The sequence below is a fragment of the Scatophagus argus genome, chromosome 4, assembly GCF_020382885.2.
Source record: "Scatophagus argus isolate fScaArg1 chromosome 4, fScaArg1.pri, whole genome shotgun sequence".
In the NCBI taxonomy this organism is placed as follows: Eukaryota; Metazoa; Chordata; class Actinopteri; family Scatophagidae; genus Scatophagus; species Scatophagus argus.
In genome coordinates, this window is record NC_058496.1 from 18,891,233 (window position 1) to 18,909,677 (window position 18,445).

Sequence of the window (18,445 nt, forward strand, 5' to 3'; positions counted from 1 at the left end):
TTTGTTTTTTTTTTATGTTCTAAATGAAGTCCTCGGCTTCTTTAGTTGTTTAGGAGAATGCTGAAACGCTGCTTTGCTGTGAAGCTCCAGGAATGTTTTGTGGATTAAGAAACTTCACCGGACTTTCCATTAGCATGACCCTCATGCATGCAAGTACATGATGACTGAGTTTTGATTTTTGGCTAAACTGTTTCATTAAGTAGCCTTAAGACTGAGTTACATTCCAGCAGTAAGAAAGACCTGGTCTTTTGATGTTGTGTGGAGTTTGGAGGGCTGCTCTGCTTCAACAAAAAGGTGATGAGAATTTTTTTCTTTTTTCTTTTTCATCTTTGGTGCTTCATACTCTTCGGTGTGAGGTGTTCTCTTTAATTTGTCTCTCGCAATAACTGCTCAATGCTTGAGTCAAGATGTGAGCAATTATGTTTAAACACAGTCGCTTCGAGCAAAGTCATCAAAACTACAAATGACCAGAAAAACATAAAAATGTAATTGAGCAGATTTTCCCTCACAGACTGAGGTTAACCTCTACCCCTAATGTTCACACAGTGCTGTTTGGTGCTCAGTTTACTGCACTTCACAATATGAGAGTGCAGGTTTCATTCTTTTTTTTTTCTTTTTTTTTTTTTTTTGCATTGCCAAGGTGGAAATCAAACAGTGTTGGTGTCTTTCATTGGCTTTCATTGTGCTTTTCACAATATAGTCCATCTAAGAGACATAAGTGACATTTACTTTGCTGACTGATCCGAGTGCAGTTTCTCTCAATAAATACTGAGGCAGAAGTGGTAATCCAGAAAGGATGTATAGTGTTTCCATTAGAGCACCACTTCAACAAGAGCAGCCTGAGCAGCAGTAAAACCATTGTTGTGCACTATTAACCAGCATATGCTGCAAATGAGGGGTCCAAATGGTGCCGATTAGTGGTCTCTCCCGCACTGGCCATCACAGAGGAGAGGGGCTTTAAACTCCCACCCCCTTGCCAAGAGACAAACAAGCCCAGCGCTGGAGCAATAGTTGGAATTTTACACTTATACAGATCCACTAATTACCAACTGAAAGGCTGTGTGTCTGTATTTTTTTTAAAGACAGTGGGTCTATTTTTATGTAGACACAGAGCCCTTTTTAAATGCGGATTTTTACTCAGATTTGCAAATTTATCTTTTTGAAAATCTGTGGCTTTTAGGGTGATGGTCCAAAGCCAGGAACATCGGTCTCTCTTGTGTATTACAGCTTAATACTGTTGTGGAAATAGAAACCCAAACTGAGTTCTTGTGTTGTCCTCAAGCCTAAACAAAAAAACAAAAAAAACCAAAAAACATCTGGGGCACAGATAGGTCATGTCTTATTAATAGGACACAACCAGTCTTTGTGCATGTTTTACTAAATTTTGAACCATTTTAAATGGATGCTGTAGTGGTTTTTGTCTTTTAATTAAGCATTTATGTTAGTAGCAATACCACTAAAAATAGTAAAAAAATATGCCATTATAAATAAAATCTCTACCCCCAAAATTGTAGACCTACTTATATAAAATTACAGAACTATTATCAGCATAATTTGATTACAGTTTAAAAGTAAAAGCACCCACTGTGTAAAATGGCCTTTATCAGAATTATTTTATTGTACAGCCTACTATGGCCTACGATTAGCTTATTAGTACTGATCCATTAATATGTGGGTATAATGTTAGATTGTAGCTGCTTTTTCTAGCTACATAACATTGAACTGTATTTTCTATTTTAATTTGCAAGTAAATAACTGTCAAAAATATTGTGGAATAAAGCATGGAATATATGGCATTTGACTGTAGTGAAGTAGCAGAAAATTACAACACTCAAATCAAGTACCTCAGAATGGTATTGACATCTGGCTGCATGTATTTACGAGCTTTAACCGATCTTTAACCGGAACGACTTGTTCTCACACAAATGTTCCCCCTCGGAAAGTTTATTTGGTAGTACACGCTAAAGCTGTTAGCGGAAGATAAACACAAAATTTGTTCATCATGGCAGAGGTAAGCAAACGATGATTTTGAACGTTACTTTTAATACGTCAGGGGTCTGCGAACAATCTATTCCTAATGTCACAAAATATTCTTGCTTTTGGGGAGTATGTGCTATAGAGAAGAAATTTGACCAGCGTTAGCCTAGTAGCTCAGTGGTCGGCCGGTAACTTGACTGGCAATGTTGACTAGTAACGTTAGTAGTTATGTAGTTGATTAATATTTATTGAATATATATTTCACATATACGGCGGTGTTGGCAACATGTTATTTCAACGAATAATCAAGCTGCACATATCAGAGAGTTGGATCTGATTAGCAATTGACTGTGTGCTAATTACACATGTTTCTACACTACTGGACCATAGGGCGACAAGGAAGGCTGCGGGTATATTATCGAAACTTGTAAAGATGGTGACGTTAGTATGGACATCTGGTGCCAGTAATCGTGTGCTGCTGTGATCTTCTGATAGTAAACTCAAGCTCACAACCGCAGACACAAACCGTGTGTAAATGCTAAAGTTCTGTGCAGTCAACATAATTCTGAACTTCAGGTACCTGAGGTGGACTAGTGCTGAAAGGATGAGTTCAAAAATCAAACAATTAATCGATGCCAGAACAAACATATAATCATTTAAAAGTTGTGATCATTGGATATTTTCACTTGTCATTGGAGCAAAACCACAGGCAGGTCTTTAGTGGTAATCATGCAGTATCATACCGATATTATACTAGTTTCTCGTTTTCATTCATTTTCAAATTTGATTTGAGATCAGACATAAATGAGATACTGTTTGAAAGTCCTCCATTGTTACTTTGAAGTTGTTTTCTCAGCTTGTCTGCACATGGTACATCAGTAAGTAATGTTACTATGAATTAAACAACTTGCTTGCATTCACTGATGAATAGCCAGACTCCAGAGTGGTATTGTAGCAATTTATGACCATGAATCAATTTTAATCTTCTATTTTCACAGACTCACAGCTTGCAGGACATGAGGCAACAGGCAGCCGTTGCTGCCAAAGTCTTCATTCAGAGAGATTATACCAACGGCACTGTGTGCCAGTTCCAAACCAAGTTCCCCTCTGAGCTGGAGACCAGGGTAGGATACACCTCTTCATTGTGTCCCTTTTTCATTCAGTCGAACCAAAACATCTTTGTCATGTCTTGTGGACTAGTTAACACTGGTATTCAGGCATGTTTGAGGAGTAGGGTAGTGCGGTCCGATCAATGTAAGATGATTACAACATGAAGTCTTTGTGTTCCAGATAGTGGGAGTAAGAGCTGTGGACTGTCAGTCCCACGTGCATGATTAAAATATAGCATGGACATCCATTTGAATAACCAGTTTCAGCACAAATACAGCAGAACAGCCTGCATACAAATGCATTAGCCATTGATGTTTGTGTTTGTGACAGCATCCTGACATGTGGACAGCTGACTAGAGAACATAAGTGTTAGCTACACTCCAAGTACTTGAGCAGATCTTTGCACTGTTCCGTCAATTCTCTTGGGTTCACCTCTTGAGATAATAATCTTGTCATCCAACACAAACCGAGATCACAGCTCAGGTTGCAGGGTGGTGAGTTGGTCACCCCTTGTACTTGCAGCTATTTAGTTTGCTGTTAGACAGCAAGATCCAGCTAACAATCATATTAACTGCAGCAGATGAGCATGTTGTCACATCACTGGATTGTTGTGACTCAGGATAGTTAATACAGCTGGATATCCTCTATATTCATTAAAGGTCCAGTATGTAGGATATAGTGGCATGTGATGGTGAGCTTGCAGATTACAACCAACTGAGCACCTGTCATCTGCAACCATGGCGGTTGTAAAAAACATGAATTGCCCTCTCTAGAACCAGTGTTTGGCTTGTCCATTCTGGGCTGCTGTAGAAACATTCTAAGGCAACAAAATTTTCAACGATTCTTTGTTTCAGGTGATTATAACCTAATGAATACATTAATATAAATCTTATATTGCATTTATGCCCCTAAATCCTACACAGTGGACCTTTAGTGACCTTTCTTTGCGTGTTGTGTACACACTGTAACATTTTTCACATCATACAAAAACAAAAATTTGAATTAATTCAATATATCACTTGGCCCTGATCCTGAGAGACATGTTGTTGTTATCGTATGTGATTCTTTGTTATTCTGGGAAGACTTCATCCCTCAATATACATGTATGCTATAAATATCTAAACCCTTTGCCACTTAAATCAAGGGGCAGGTGATGTCAGTATCAACTAGTCATATACATACACATAATGATGCACCCACGTGGTTATATGATCATGTGGCTTCAGGCCATTCTTAAACTTGCATAGAGGCAGTTTGAGTTTTAAAAGTATCCCACACAGAAGAGGTTCAAGAGAGTGCTCCTGTATCTAGCCTTAATGCCTCCCATAGATGCCTCTTCTGTTTATGAACCAGATATGTTGTCAGTTATGTTCATTGCCAATATGTGGCCGTGGAGACCATGCTGCTTTTAAGTGTAAACCTCTGAACTGCTCCTCCCTTTGGTGTGATTAGTTTCCTGTTTTTAAGGACAAAATATCTACAGTGAACCAGGTTATATAAGATATGCTTGGTACCATATCTTGTATTCTCTTTTTGTAAATACTTTATTTTTTATTATTATTATTTTTTATTTTGTATGGTCCACAGGAGAGAGAAAAACCCGGAGGCAAATTCCTTGTATGGTCACACGTACTTGGCAAATAAAGCTGATTCTGATTGTGATTATGATTCTGGTTATTGTCCATTTTCATTTAGGAGCAAAAATATTACCATGGCTGCTAAAGAAAATAGTATAAATAAATAAATGAATTAAATATTACAATTTCACTTGATGTTTAACTCAACACTGCTGAAATGGTACATTTCATTTTTGGCAATGTAACTAAAAAGTTAGAAATCAGTTAAAAGAAATCAGTGTGAACAGAGAGCCAAAAGTGAAGTGAAGAATAATGTGAGCAGCGCCTCCAGGGATGCCCTGCTGGACCATGTCCTCATGTGAACCAAAGTGGAAATGGATTGAGAGCAGGCATCAGTTATGATGTGGAGGAGGAAGAACAGGTCGAGAAGACTGAGCAGCCTCCACATTAAAGACGGTGTCAGCAAAACAGTTCTGGGTGCGCAGGACAAAAAATTTAAGTTTTGAAATGCAAGCACCACATGAAAAAGCAGCTTCACAACACTTAAAACCAGTCACTGGTGGTTTATTGGCAATTCCCTCATGATTGGGTGGTCTCTAGTCTTGTCAGGCAGGTTTCAGTTCACACACACATACATACGCACGCACGCACACACACAACACACATATATACACACACACACTGTGAACAGCTGGACAAATGGAGCTTGCTTTCACTCTGGGAGGTAAAACTTAAGTCCCCTATCATGAAAAGATCTTTCCACATCTATTTTTTAATGTTCTCCTGTAATCCCAGTTCCCACTATGCAGTAGCATAGCTGTTTAGTGTCTTCCAGTTGTAGGACAGTCATGTGCTGCTTTGTGTGGATGTTTGCCGTATATATTGTTAAAATAAAGCCTTGTCTTCTTTGAGCCAATATTTTTTACACCAGCATTTGATTTTGACATACACTTCAGGCTCTGGTGTGCAGCAGTTTGCATGCAGTAACATCACATTCTTGCAGACAATTATCTCAGGCTGTGGGATTTATTATTTTTGGTTTCTCTTTCCTGTTTTAATGTGTTGGAGAATTGTGCCAAAGAACTGGGAAAGCACTCTGTGTTCTAAATGTATTTGGCAGCTGGATCTCCAAACTATTCAAGAGAGTTTCATTAATTAAAAACTGACAGTTTTCACTGACCTGTGTCCATTATCTGTTTCCTTCGTTCACATTATGTTTATTGACAGTTCCAATTAAAAAAATATCCTCTTCCTCCCATGAATTTGTAAAGCTCAATCAGCTCTACACTCCCCATCTAACATTTTTGGAATGCTAATATAACTGCATCAGACCAATGGAAAGATGCTCAGACAGAGAAATGTGGTTTGAATAGCAGTGTCTGAATTGGAAAATCTGAAGGAGAACAAAGGCTCTCAATGGTGGGTACCAAACACGCCTAAGCCCACTGTTGTGTTGGAGCTTGTTGTTGCATTCCTCGGGCACAAGGGAGCAGAACATTGGAGGGTTTACAGAGGCTCAGGAGGTCCCTGGCTGGCTCCTTGTCTGGTCTGGAGGCTCATTCTTTTTCCCCTCAATATTGCAGAGATATCACCAGATTCACCCTGTCCGGACACCAGCATGGGACTGGTGTCAACACCCCAGTGAAAACAGCTTTCGAGTTCAGCAGTTCTCCACCCTTCAGCAGCCTTCCCTGCAGCAGGTCTTCATTTAAGGAATTGTTGAGAAATGCTGGTTTGATTATCAGTCAGTTTGTCTGCCAAAAGTTGTGTGCAGTCTGAAGAACACCAGAGATACATCCTTATTTTATTCAAGGAGAAACCATCAAGAGCCTTTCCTGGATTACCAGTCTGTGTGTCCTGCTTTCAGTGCGTATGTCCTGTCAGTTATTAAGTGAAAACATTCACAGAGCATATGGCCAAGACATCCTAATAATTCCAAGAGGTGTTTCCAATGTGGGAAGGAGGCCCAGCACTCCCCTGATGTATCACCAGTCCAAGAAAACTCAGCCCCTCATTTATCTAGCGATGGAAAGAATGGGAGAAAACGATCTGGTGCTAATAAGACGAGTTTCCACTCGAATGTCCCTACAGAGTCAGAGACCACTCACACATTACTGTCCAGATATACACCTGGCTCTGTGCCTTGCCTAATTATTTTAACCCTTGGATCTTACTTGATGTTTCCATGTATTTCAGATTGACAAACAGCAGTTTGAGGAGACAGTGCGGACACTGAATAACCTCTATGCTGAAGCGGAGAAGCTGGGAAGCCAGTCATATATTGAAGGCTGTTTGGCCTGCCTCACAGCGTACACCATCTTCCTGTGTATGGAGACTCACTATGAGAAGGTGAGATTCATTTCACCTGCATAGAAGCATACTTTAATAAAGAATGGGGCTGTGGAGTTAAACTGCAATGCTCTTACGGTAACATGCAAAATGAGGTCATTTCCAGTCAAGACCAAGTCTGAGAATTTTAGTAGAAAACATCTCACTTGACTGAATGACAAAAATGTAAAAATGACAAAACCACTACATAATGAGCAGATGTATCACCAGTAAAGAACAAGAATCTCAGAACATAAATCAGACATCAGACATGTTGATCTTCCCTCTCCTGCTGCTCCTCTTCTTAGACAACCTAATCATTCTGTTTCCCAACTCAAGTGTGTCGGTTTAGAAAACATAATCCACCCACTATGAGGTGGCAATCTTGAAAGAATACAGTTGCACTATGGAGCTTATTGGATTTTCACATTAAATGCTGTGTCTGCAGTTAATTGAAATGAGGAGGTCTACTTTCTTGTAACAACTCGCAAAACATTTCATACGCTGTGATGTGTCTTACACTACAGTGATTCATGATGGATATTTTCATTGTAGCACACCAGATTTCTGTTCATCATGTAGTTGTTTTGTTGTCATCCACATTGGTAATAAATGATATCATCAGTTTGCGTTTTTAAACTGTATATAATTTTGTGAATGTATGTAAACCGTGACGATAAAGACTTTTTTTTCTGCGGTGAAAAAGCAACACATCATAGAGACACATGCAGTATGTAGCAAGTATATGGTTGGACAAGTGAGAAAGCAGGAAAGGCTGATGGTACCCCTTTGCCGTTCTTATTGGCTCCGGTGTGATCGTATCCCTTTGGGAAGCTCTATAATCCAGCCTTGAACTGCAGTGTCTTTTTGGAGACTTTGTAAACTAAATCCGCAAGGATAAATTCAACCCCTAATGTCACTTGTAATTATACATTTGTCAGTGTTGAAAACAGTTTTTGTTACTGTTAGCATGCTTGTTAGCTGTCTGATGCCACGATGCCTTAGAGTGAGTCTCCTGACCAGTCGGAAGCTGTGTTTGTGACTGGGTATATGCGACAGCTCTCATCTCAAATTCATCACGCAGTGGAATGACATGAGGTGCCAATATTATCATGCATCCCTAAAAGATTTCCAATGATATCCAGCCCTGATAATCCATTTTGGAAAGAGAGTGAAGACATGCTGGATCTTACTTTGTATGCGTACATATCAGTAACTCAGTGTATGGGTGACAGTGGAGATGACTGAAATGGATTAGTACTGTCAGAAGCTGTGTTGCTGCTGTGGGGAGGCTTTTATCTGCACTGTAAATCTCTAATTTTATGACCTCGATGAGGGCTATCAAATAACAATCATTTGTGTACATCTAAAATCCCTTTTGGCCCACTTCATTTTTACTATAAACGGATCCGTATGTCTGTGGTCTTTTCCTGTTCTACGGAGTTGTCTTTAAGCGGACAGGACTGAACTGGGATAAAAAGGATTTGGCTTAGCTTGGGTTTTATGAGCACTCATAAAGTCTGGCAATTTAAATGTAGTGGTCATTATCAAAGTAAAAATGCAGCCTGGTATTCAGCTTTTCAGCTCAAGAATGCACTGGATTGGCTAGATGGATCCTGTGGTTTCTCACTTAGCCAGACAAAGGATTGATTCCAGGTAACCATACCTCCAACAGAGAAACAACAGCACTAACACTAAGCTGGACATTGTTGAGCTGAAATGATCAGTGGATTGCTCTATTGTTTGATCGACTGAAAATGACCTGTCAACAGTATTGTTAATTGCGTAGAGTTAGATTCTTAAATCTCATGTTTGTAAGTAGGATGATTGCTATGATATAATGTAAATGTAAACTGAATATTTTTGTGTTGGTGGTGAGTTGATTGATTGATTGCTAAGTTGATCAGCAGAAAAGGTAAACTTCAGTTGCGTCTTGTTCAAATACTAAATTAAATGACAGATTTTTGAACCATGTCCGCATGCATTGTTAGAATTACACAAGTAGTTTGCGTTCCCTGAGAAATATATTTAAGACAATGTTTGCTGTGCCCTTTTTAGGTTTTGAAGAAAATTGCAAAGTACATTCAAGAGCAGAACGACAAGATCTACGCACCACGAGGCCTCCTGCTCACTGATCCCATCGAGAGAGGCCTGCGAGTCGTATCCTACTAGTGTCTGTTGTCGCCAAGAAACACTGTTTGTTCTCTTCACTCAGCCTTAACTGATGAGCGTTGTTTAACTCTAAATAAACTGCGAACAATGATCCCCTAAATAGATTAATTTCAGGCATTTATCTGACTCCATACTTCGTGGGAAACAATGAAAACAATAGTAAGAGTAAACTTAAATCTCAGTTTGCCAACGTTACAAACAAATTAGAAACACAGTCAATGTTTTTACAATAAAAAACAATCTTGTTACGCAAGAATGAGCATGTGCGGGAAAGAGGAATGATATTTTGAATACTTTGGGTAACTTTAACTTGTTAAACATACCCTGTGATCAGGACATGCGAATGTAATCACACCACAGCTTTAAGCAGAACTAGGAGCTTTCACAATGATCTAATAGATGTAGTGATTTACAGGCCTTCTGCCCCCACCACATTTTTCCCTGTAACTGCTGGACGAAAATGGAAAGCAGCAGTCCGGGCAGCTTACAGGAAATCCAGTGCTGTGTAGGGATACCCTGTAAAAACACCAGATAAAAGTTTGCTTGTTATCCATAGCATCTGCATAAAATCAGTGGGTGCACCAGCATCCTGACTGTACCAGCCTTTGTGTATGTGAGTGTGGGCTGACTCAACATCCCAATTAATTGTAACTGGGCGGCAATGGGAGATTAGGGATAAGAAAATATGACTGAAATCGTTCACAGCTGAGCTTTGTTCCCCCTCTCGTTTATGATTTTACAGGGTTGACAGTGATCTGGATTATTTCTCCGACACTGTCGGCTGCTGTGCTGACTTTGGCACCGAAGTGCTGGGAGATTGACAGGAATGTCTCACCTGAACTGTGTTGTGTTGACATTCGAACCAAGGAAACATGATTGCATTTGTAACTGTCTAATGATTTGACTGATTAATACTACCATCTGAGTATATACGTTTCCCTCCAAGTCTGAAGGCTTTTATAGTTTTTTTTTTAATGACTTACTTGTATCTCCACTTTATGTTAGATAGATATTTTAGATTTAGATAGAATTTTCTTTTAAAAGTAAGCCTGGATAGGAAATGTGTTTTTTATGCAAAGAATGAACTGGTTTTCGAACTTTTAAGACCACCATATTGGCTTAAATTCAAACTAAAATTCATATAATTCATGTTGAGTTATCTCCTTATTATAGCCTCAGTGTTGATTTTGATTGCATTTAGTCAAAGTTATTGCCAAATAGAAGAAATTTAAATTGATTTGTTTTTGTCATTGTTGGTAAAACATATGTGTTGGTGAACATTTGTAATGATTAAATTCTGTAGTATATAGTTTTCCTCAGTTCCAACAGCCGAGGAATTTGCTAACCAGCTCGTGCACATTAGCTGCTCTGGGTTGTAAGTGAAGTCGCAGGGTAGTGGGTTCTGTTCGTCAGGTCAGTCCGTGGGTCAGAAAGTAAAGGTTAGCGGTTAGTCTCGCTTGCTAGTGAGCATCCCGAAGTTATAATCCCAAAATTTTTTTTAATGGTAAAATATGTTCGATATCTGCAGTATCATTATATTTAATATTTCCTTATGCACAAAGGGAGGAAAATTCAAGTTTCAGCTGGCTTTGATTCAGTGTAAAATGAATCCAACCTTGCTTCAAATGCTCTGCCTTGACTGAATCCTATTAAGATTGAAGTCACCATCTTTGAAGACAGAAGTCTGACCAGATAAAAGCTGCCACGGTGAGTTTTATAATTATTGTGTATAACGAGTGCATCACCTTAATGTGTATAACGAGTGCATCGCCTTCCTGACGATAAAAGAGTTCATGGTGTACAACACAAACAGCATTTTGAAAGCGTAAAAATCAATTTTTCCATTTATGAAAAGACATTTTCCTTTTAATTTTCTGTATGTATGGCAAAAAAAAGTCAAACATCAATAAAAGAGGGTTCACTCTTTGGGTGCCTCTGCTGTGTTGAAAGAAAACTCCCACATCAAAGTGAACCCCCTCTTCATCTGTGAGTCATATTAGGGAACTGCTTTACAGTCAGGAGGGCTGTTTCACAAAGCAGTTAAAAGATTTCATGATTTAAAGTTCAGGTTTTGTCGCTTATTCCTGCAAGCTAAACAGTAGGCACATGAAGCAGCCTCAGAGTGCTGCTGTCCAGAGCTTATGAACAAGCCAAACCCAGCAGCTCAAGTGATTAAGTGTCCTTTCAGCACAGCAGTAGGCCCACTGCAGTTACATGTCCTTAAGTAGCTGTAACCAAACAATTATCACATTTTAGTTAAAATAGCCCATTTCCTTATTTACTCTGAAGGCCGCTGGGCTTCACATGGGGGAAATAGTCAGGTTTTATGGCCTCAGTTTGAAAAAGTTGCTCGTCCCGCGGTGAAATCCCAATTGTATTCGTGTCTCTAAAGCTTAATGTATTTATTGAATGGTTTCATTTATATTGATATGTTTAAAATTAACCATAAACAAACTGTAGCAGATATTTTCCTGGTTGTATACAGTTATCGCTCGCATATTCTATATTGTTGATGTGAATGATTCCTCCCAGCCAGCAGTTCATTCTTCGGGAGTCAACGTTAACTTTTTTTTTTTTTTTTTTTCCAAAGAAGAAGAAGAAGAAGAATCAGCTTTATTGACAGTATATATATTTTTACATACACACACTGAATTCGTCTTCTGCATTTGACCCATCCTTAGTTGAACACACACATGTAACACAAATTACATGCAGTGAAACACACACAGGAGCAGTGGGAAGCATCAGGCGCCCGGGGAGCAAATTGGGGGGTTAAGTGCCTTGCTCAAGGGCCGGCAAAGGCACCAGGGGAATCGAACCCCCCTGGTGACCCTCTGATCACAAGCTGCTTCTCCAACCTCTAGACCACAGCTGCCCCCAAGAAACACATGCTTCTAACATGAATAAATTTAGGAGCGCAGTATAATATGTTCAAGTAAAACAACATTAGTAACGAGTTAATTAGCAAACAGTTTCCATATTTATACTGCACTTAGCTCTGTGCATTTCAAGTTCACTCATTACCGTCAAGTACTAAACATGTTCAAAAGGTTACAATTTATCTGTCTCCGATCAATAAACAGTTTATAAGTAGGCCTACACATAGATAGCAGATGTTTAGGTGATATTTCACTCAGAGCTGTTCATACAAAAATGCATCTCAAGTTTGCTCAAAATAAAAATGAAGAGGCTTCGTTTTTCATGGTGTCTACACATGTTAACCTTTCCTGCTCAGCTTCAGCTTCAGCTTCACCTCACAGTCAGGAAAAGCAGGGAGTTTGTTTCACTCTACTCGTCAGACGTCGATTTTTTACTCTGGACATAAGTTCTGTTCAACAACAGATGAGATTTTGTCTTCCTCTTGAGAAGCTGCCGTGTTTATTGATTGACACACTGTAATCTATACTGTACATTTACTGGTATGCATGCAATTTACTGCTACTCCGGTGCTGCTCTGCCCTTTTCAGAAGCTAGTGGTATGCATTAATTCGTAGCGATGGGTCGTGCCCATAGATAGCGATGCAGTGTTCACCTTCCTCTCTCACTATAGAAAACTACTGTTGAATACTGGAATCTTAATTTAGGTGTAGGATATACTAGCACACTGTGCTCGTAGTTTATTTTTCCAGCACATATTCATTTCTAATGGCAGATGCACTTGAAACGCTCCCACTGTCGAGCCCTGCTTTTTACTGAATATTTGATAATAGCAGTACCAATAACAACATGACAGAAAGCCAAGGGAAAGTAGCATTAAAATTCTATCCATGTTCACAGCACTTGATAATGTTACATTAGCTCACCTTTTTATAAATGTCAGCTTTCTGCCTGCATGTTTTCACAGTTCATCCCAGTTGTTTTCTTGATACTCCTCGTCTACCTCTCAGTGAATTATAGATCAGTTTAACCTATAAATCTTTTTCTTCCAAGACCCGGTCACCGGTCAGATAGCAGTCCTGACAGAGACAGAATACAAGGTGCTTCTTATTAACGGTAGTGCAGCAGGTCAAACGGCTAAATCAACTTCTGAACAAGAGACATTTTGGGCAAGGGGGGAATCGTGTTTTGCTGTGTAGCAGCTAGGCTACAATGTGAAACGATTTATTCATTCGATTGGCTTTCTTTTCATTTTCATAAGTTCCCATTTATCATTTAGTGTTAGATAAGGAGCTGCTAGTTGCTTTTTAATAGCAGTTGCTGTTGCAACCTCCACTGCCTGCTCATAGGCAGAAAGACAACCTTCCATCATGTCTTTGTGCTTGTTATACAGAACGACGAGGCAGAATAACTGGAAAACAGTGCTGCCTTGAACAGGCGATGGAAAAGGGGCTTATGAGTGTAAATGTAAGACACCTTCCCAGTACCAAAGCTTTTTATTCATAGATATGCCTGCCCGATCTGCATTTTGATTGAATAGGCAGAACACTGTCTGAGGGGGGAGTGAGGGAAGCATTGCAAAGCTAGGGAGAACACAGGCCTGTTTAGTATAACTCTTTGAGTTCACCCTCAACTAAATGGCTCAAGTCAAATTTTACTGAACTCTCATGGATGTCTGCCATCTGATGTTAATATTCACTCGCTGTTAATGTGTCTCACCCGTTGGATACTTGGTGCACGTTCGAGCCACATAGGACCACATTATATTTATTATTCATGCGGTTTCATCTCTTTGAATCTATTCATTGTCACCTTTATATACTTTGCTATTTCTCTACTGCCAGCGTAAATCCCAAACATTGATTTTTATTAGATTGGAAATAAGAGCTTATTCAGCCAGTCAGTGATTTGAAAGGAGATATTTTCTGGGAAATGATTTTCACCAAATAAAATAATCTGTTCCTCATTTACATTTTTCTATGTATTATACTGTATATCTATTTTTTTGTTTAATTGAGAGCATTCCTCAGTAGTTATCATCCCATGGCAGGTAAACAGCCACAATGCACATTGTTTTTTTTAGAAAGCTAAAACACAACGAGACAGCACAGAGTAATAGTGAGCCACAGATGGCTTTTATATATCTGCAGATGTTTTCACCCTGGCAAACGTCTTGCGATTTTTACCTCAGGAACACATCCCATCCCATAAATTGTTCCAATCTCTGTTACAGTAAATCCCTTCTTTTCCTCTTGTGTATAGAATAAGACATGAAAGTTCATTTTCATGGTGTCATCCTAGGATGCACTGATCCCAAATCATACTGAAAAGTACTTTGCGAAGACGCTGGACAGGTCCCAGTCTTCACTGTAGCGTAGACACCACCATCAGGGGCAGAAGAGAGGTACCCCATAAATATTTTACCTCTGGGAAATGTTGTTTTTGGCAACTAATTTCAGACCACAGACCCCTACGAATGGATAAACCATCTCCCTGCTATCGTATAGAAGCATACGGGGATTAATCTTCTCGTTTGAAATTCCTGCTGAACGCCTTGATACATATACGTGTCCTGCTGAGGAATGTAAACCCAGGACATTCATAAGTAGCTGTTGAGAGAAGAGTGCGTTGGAGCTCTGCCATGGTCAAAGACAGGTTAAGCCACAGCAGGCTGAGCACACATACAGTATATCCATTCTTCCAGTGTTTAAGCTTCTTTATCCTGCCAGGGTGTCTTCTCCTCTGTCTCCTCCAGGCTTAGACTGATACATCAGGGCATCAAACCAACCATCAGCCTTTTATTAAAACTCATATTGACCTTTAAGTCACCAACCTCACCTCTACAGAGCGTTTTAGCGTCTTTTAGCTCATTTTTTAGCTCTTTGTTATAACTTTACTGCTTTGGTTCACTTGCACAGCTTTCACCAGCTTTGTTTTCAGATACAGATCAGCACCACCAAAATTCTTGTTGGAAAACACTTTAGTCCTGTTTTGGTCTCTGGCTATTTAGCTTCAATGTCTCCTCTTGTTTACCAATAAGTAGCTAACTTTGTCTGCCATTTAGTGCTGGGTTAAACCAAAACAACGAGCTGCAAGAGGCTGAAAAACTAGAAATCTCTTATACATTACAAGTTTTATCTGCTCTACAGAAATTACTGATTAGTACAGTTTCAAGTGTCCCGTGACTGGGAGTTTTGGAGGTACTTTCCACTCCAATAAAAATAAATCTTGGATAATATTTTGAAATTACAGTCTTGTATGTTTTTTTTCCCAAATTAGTATTTATTTTATTTTAATTGCTTGAGAAAAAGTATTGTTGACTTATTATTGGCCACTGGTGCTCCAGAGCAGGGGTGGAAAAAAAATGCTATGTCAACCTTCATCACAAATCTGTCAAAGTGTTCTCTCACTGCCTTTCTCCTTCCCCATTATGGCTAAGGCCTAGCAAACTTAAAGCAGGATTTTTTTTTTTTTTTTGGATGAGAGCCTCTCAGGTGAAAGGCTGAACAGCATGATGGATCAGCCTCTAATGGAATGACTCCACTGTAGAAAAATCAGACCTGGCCCGAACAGTTCTGACTGCTGAGCATTCATTCAGAGGCAGGTGGCACCAAGTCGGTGTTCTGGCATCTTATACAAAAGACATTCTTCTCCTGATAAGGTGTTGTTTGTCTTCACAAAGAAACTACGCAGACAAACAAAATTAGGCTGCATTCAGGAGAATATTTAGTGTCAGTGGGGAATGTTGGACTATGCACATATGTGGATGGTATTCATCATTAATTGTTGTTTGTTTCATTCTCTGAAATGTGTTTTTCCTCACCTGCCAAGACTATGTTCTGCTGGCCAAGTACATAGATATTTTTCAATGAAATGCTTCACTTTTCTATTGCCCGTTTTTGCATGGCTCACATTTACACATTCTCTACAAAATACTTGTCAGATCTGTAACTGCTGTTGATTGCCAGTACTAAGAGCAAAGAGAAATGCTTTCTGCATTGTTTCAACAAACCAAGCACCAAATGCAATGTTGTGCAAGGCATGTGGAAAAGAGATGACGTAGTTTAAGTGTTGTGTAAGCCTCACCATCTCACTGAATGCTCTGCTATAGCGATCCAGAAAACAGACCTGTAAATTAGACTAAATCCTCATACGTGCGTCTTATGAGCCATAGCTCTTTAGAGTGTGTGATGAAATCTGCAGATGTGACAGTCTGCACTGATCAGACGTTTTTGGTGGCGTTGAGGAGTTAACAATGGTTAAAATGTATTTACTGACAGTAGTTTTTAGCAGTTTTGAAGCACGAGGTGAAAAGCAGGTACACTGTTTGCGGGTGAGTGGCTCTGTAACTGTGCATTGTGACTTCTGACACCTAAATGGCACAGTCATGGTTAATGTTACACAGGTGCTTTTCTTGTTTATGACTAATCAGAATGTCTGTTGTGAAAACCTTTTATTTCACACTCACTCAGTGTCATGTCATTAACTTAATTTTTCTGCAGCAGCTGTTTGACTGAGTGGAGCGACAGGGTGTGCAGCAGCCCAGCACCAGTGTCCACCTCCCTGAGGACCACCCAGACCTACACCCTTAACACCGCGTCTCTACAATCTATCCCTTCGTACTAACCATCATGTGCATGTCCCATATAGAGTGTTTGTTATGACCAAGTTTGAAATTTCATGTCTTATCCAATTTGTTTTTTTATTATTATTATTTGTGACATCCCTTTCCCTATTCATAATTTCAGGGTTAAAGTCTGTTGTTTGTATTTAGTTGGAAAAATTAAAAGGATGTCATAGTAAAACCGATACACTTGCTAACACAATTTACAGACATGAGTAACTATCCTTTATTTTGGATTGAAATCAACTTTTGGAATTCTGAACTTTTCTATATTTCCTTTCTTTTTTTGGACACTCCTTTTTGAATAATGAAGCCAACACACAGGGTAAGTTATGTTTAGGAAGGATTATGGAACTCACCCACATCCATGCTTAAAGTCATTGTCAAGGCTGAACTTTGGATATAATTGAATCCAAAAACAGAGAACTCTGTTTATTTAGTGTGATTTGCTGCACGTGCCACACCTCACTGTTTGTTTGTTTTATTCGTATTCATGTATTCTTGCACGGTTGCTTATTGTCTTTTCTGCATGTTACCTTAGTAGTGTTTGACTTAATAGCTAACTGACAGCTGAACTTTGTCAGGATTCAAACATTCCAATCAGACTGTCTGATTCAAACCCTAAGTCATCTTTGATTTAAAATGAAAACCAAACCAAAACTTGTTCTCGCTCTGTATTTAGCATTTAATGTTGTTAATGTTATTTTTTTTTTTTTTTTTTTTTTTGGGAAACTGTGCTATGCATAGTGTTTAGTGACTACTGTTGGTTTTTGACTCATGTATAATTAGCCTGTATTCATATATTGTAGTATTGTGAGATTGCCTTGACCGATGTATTAAAAGTGCTCTTGTTAGTTGCCAGTGCCTGTAATGGCTTTGAATGTTGCCTATGTTAAAGTCTAAAGGCCTGGTCACACCGGTATTTAAAACAATGAAAGTGATTTTGATTTATTCCAGTGTAAACAATGCTATAAGGATTCTCCTGCAGGTAAATCAGCACAAATATTCTGCACTGGGCTCAACTAGGACGAGCTAAGCTAACTCACCAATAGCAAACATGTTAGCTCTGAGAGTTTTATTTGCTCTCTTTGGTAACTTGAACTGAACACAGTGGTGGATGGAAGTAAACAGAAAGCTCAGTGGGAAAGTAGAGAAAGTCTCCAACCAGACTGGGCTAGCCCCAGAGTTAGCAGTTAGCTCGCCAGCTGCCGTGGCTCAGCACGGGGGCTTGCAAGTAGTCACAACATCCCCAAGTTTCTAGTCTTTTGAATTAATGTAACTGTAACACTTTCTGGTGTGACTGGGCCTTCATTGTGAAATCATGTGAGTCAGATCAAGGCTTTGTTCACTCATTGCTAACAAGCATCTAAAGCCTAAGATCATGATGTAATGTTATTGAAACCTTAACAGAGGTTGATTATGCTGTAGTGTATATGGCTGGTAATGTTTATGAAATGAAATGACCACATGTACCAGTATAGATTTTTGAATGGCATAGCTAAAAGATCAACAATTGATTTATATTTATGTAAATAATATTTCATTAATAAAGCTGGATTTAGCTTGTACTTCATCTATCTGGACTTCAGTTAATTGAACTTTTCTCTGTTCTTTTTTCTTTGTGTTTTATTAATCTAAACTTGTATGCTAATAAACAAAATGTGGAGATATTTTTATACCATGCTTCCATCTGGTCTTATGTTGATGCTGTGAGTTAATGCACCTTTCAGATTTTGGAAACACACTTGAGAAAAGAAGTACAAGACACAAAGTTCATGGT

General features: G+C 39.1%; 1 protein-coding gene across 2 annotated transcripts; it reads left to right on the top strand.

Moving 5' to 3' along the window:
• Positions 1 to 1,902: 1,902 nt before the first annotated feature.
• On the top strand, positions 1,903 to 18,233 carry LOC124057709 (golgin subfamily A member 7-like). Of its 2 annotated transcripts, none has more exons than XM_046386208.1 (6): positions 1,903 to 2,011; positions 2,976 to 3,101; positions 6,861 to 7,013; positions 9,051 to 9,152; positions 10,819 to 10,871; positions 16,544 to 18,233. In XM_046386208.1, exons 1-5 carry the CDS (start codon positions 2,003 to 2,005, stop codon positions 10,858 to 10,860), a joined length of 432 nt encoding a protein of 143 aa, XP_046242164.1. In that variant the 5' UTR covers positions 1,903 to 2,002; the 3' UTR covers positions 10,861 to 10,871; positions 16,544 to 18,233. The 2 variants fall into 2 exon arrangements, with proteins under 2 accessions (XP_046242164.1, XP_046242165.1); XM_046386209.1 differs by having other exon boundaries at positions 16,547 to 18,233.
• Positions 18,234 to 18,445: the final 212 nt, after the last annotated feature.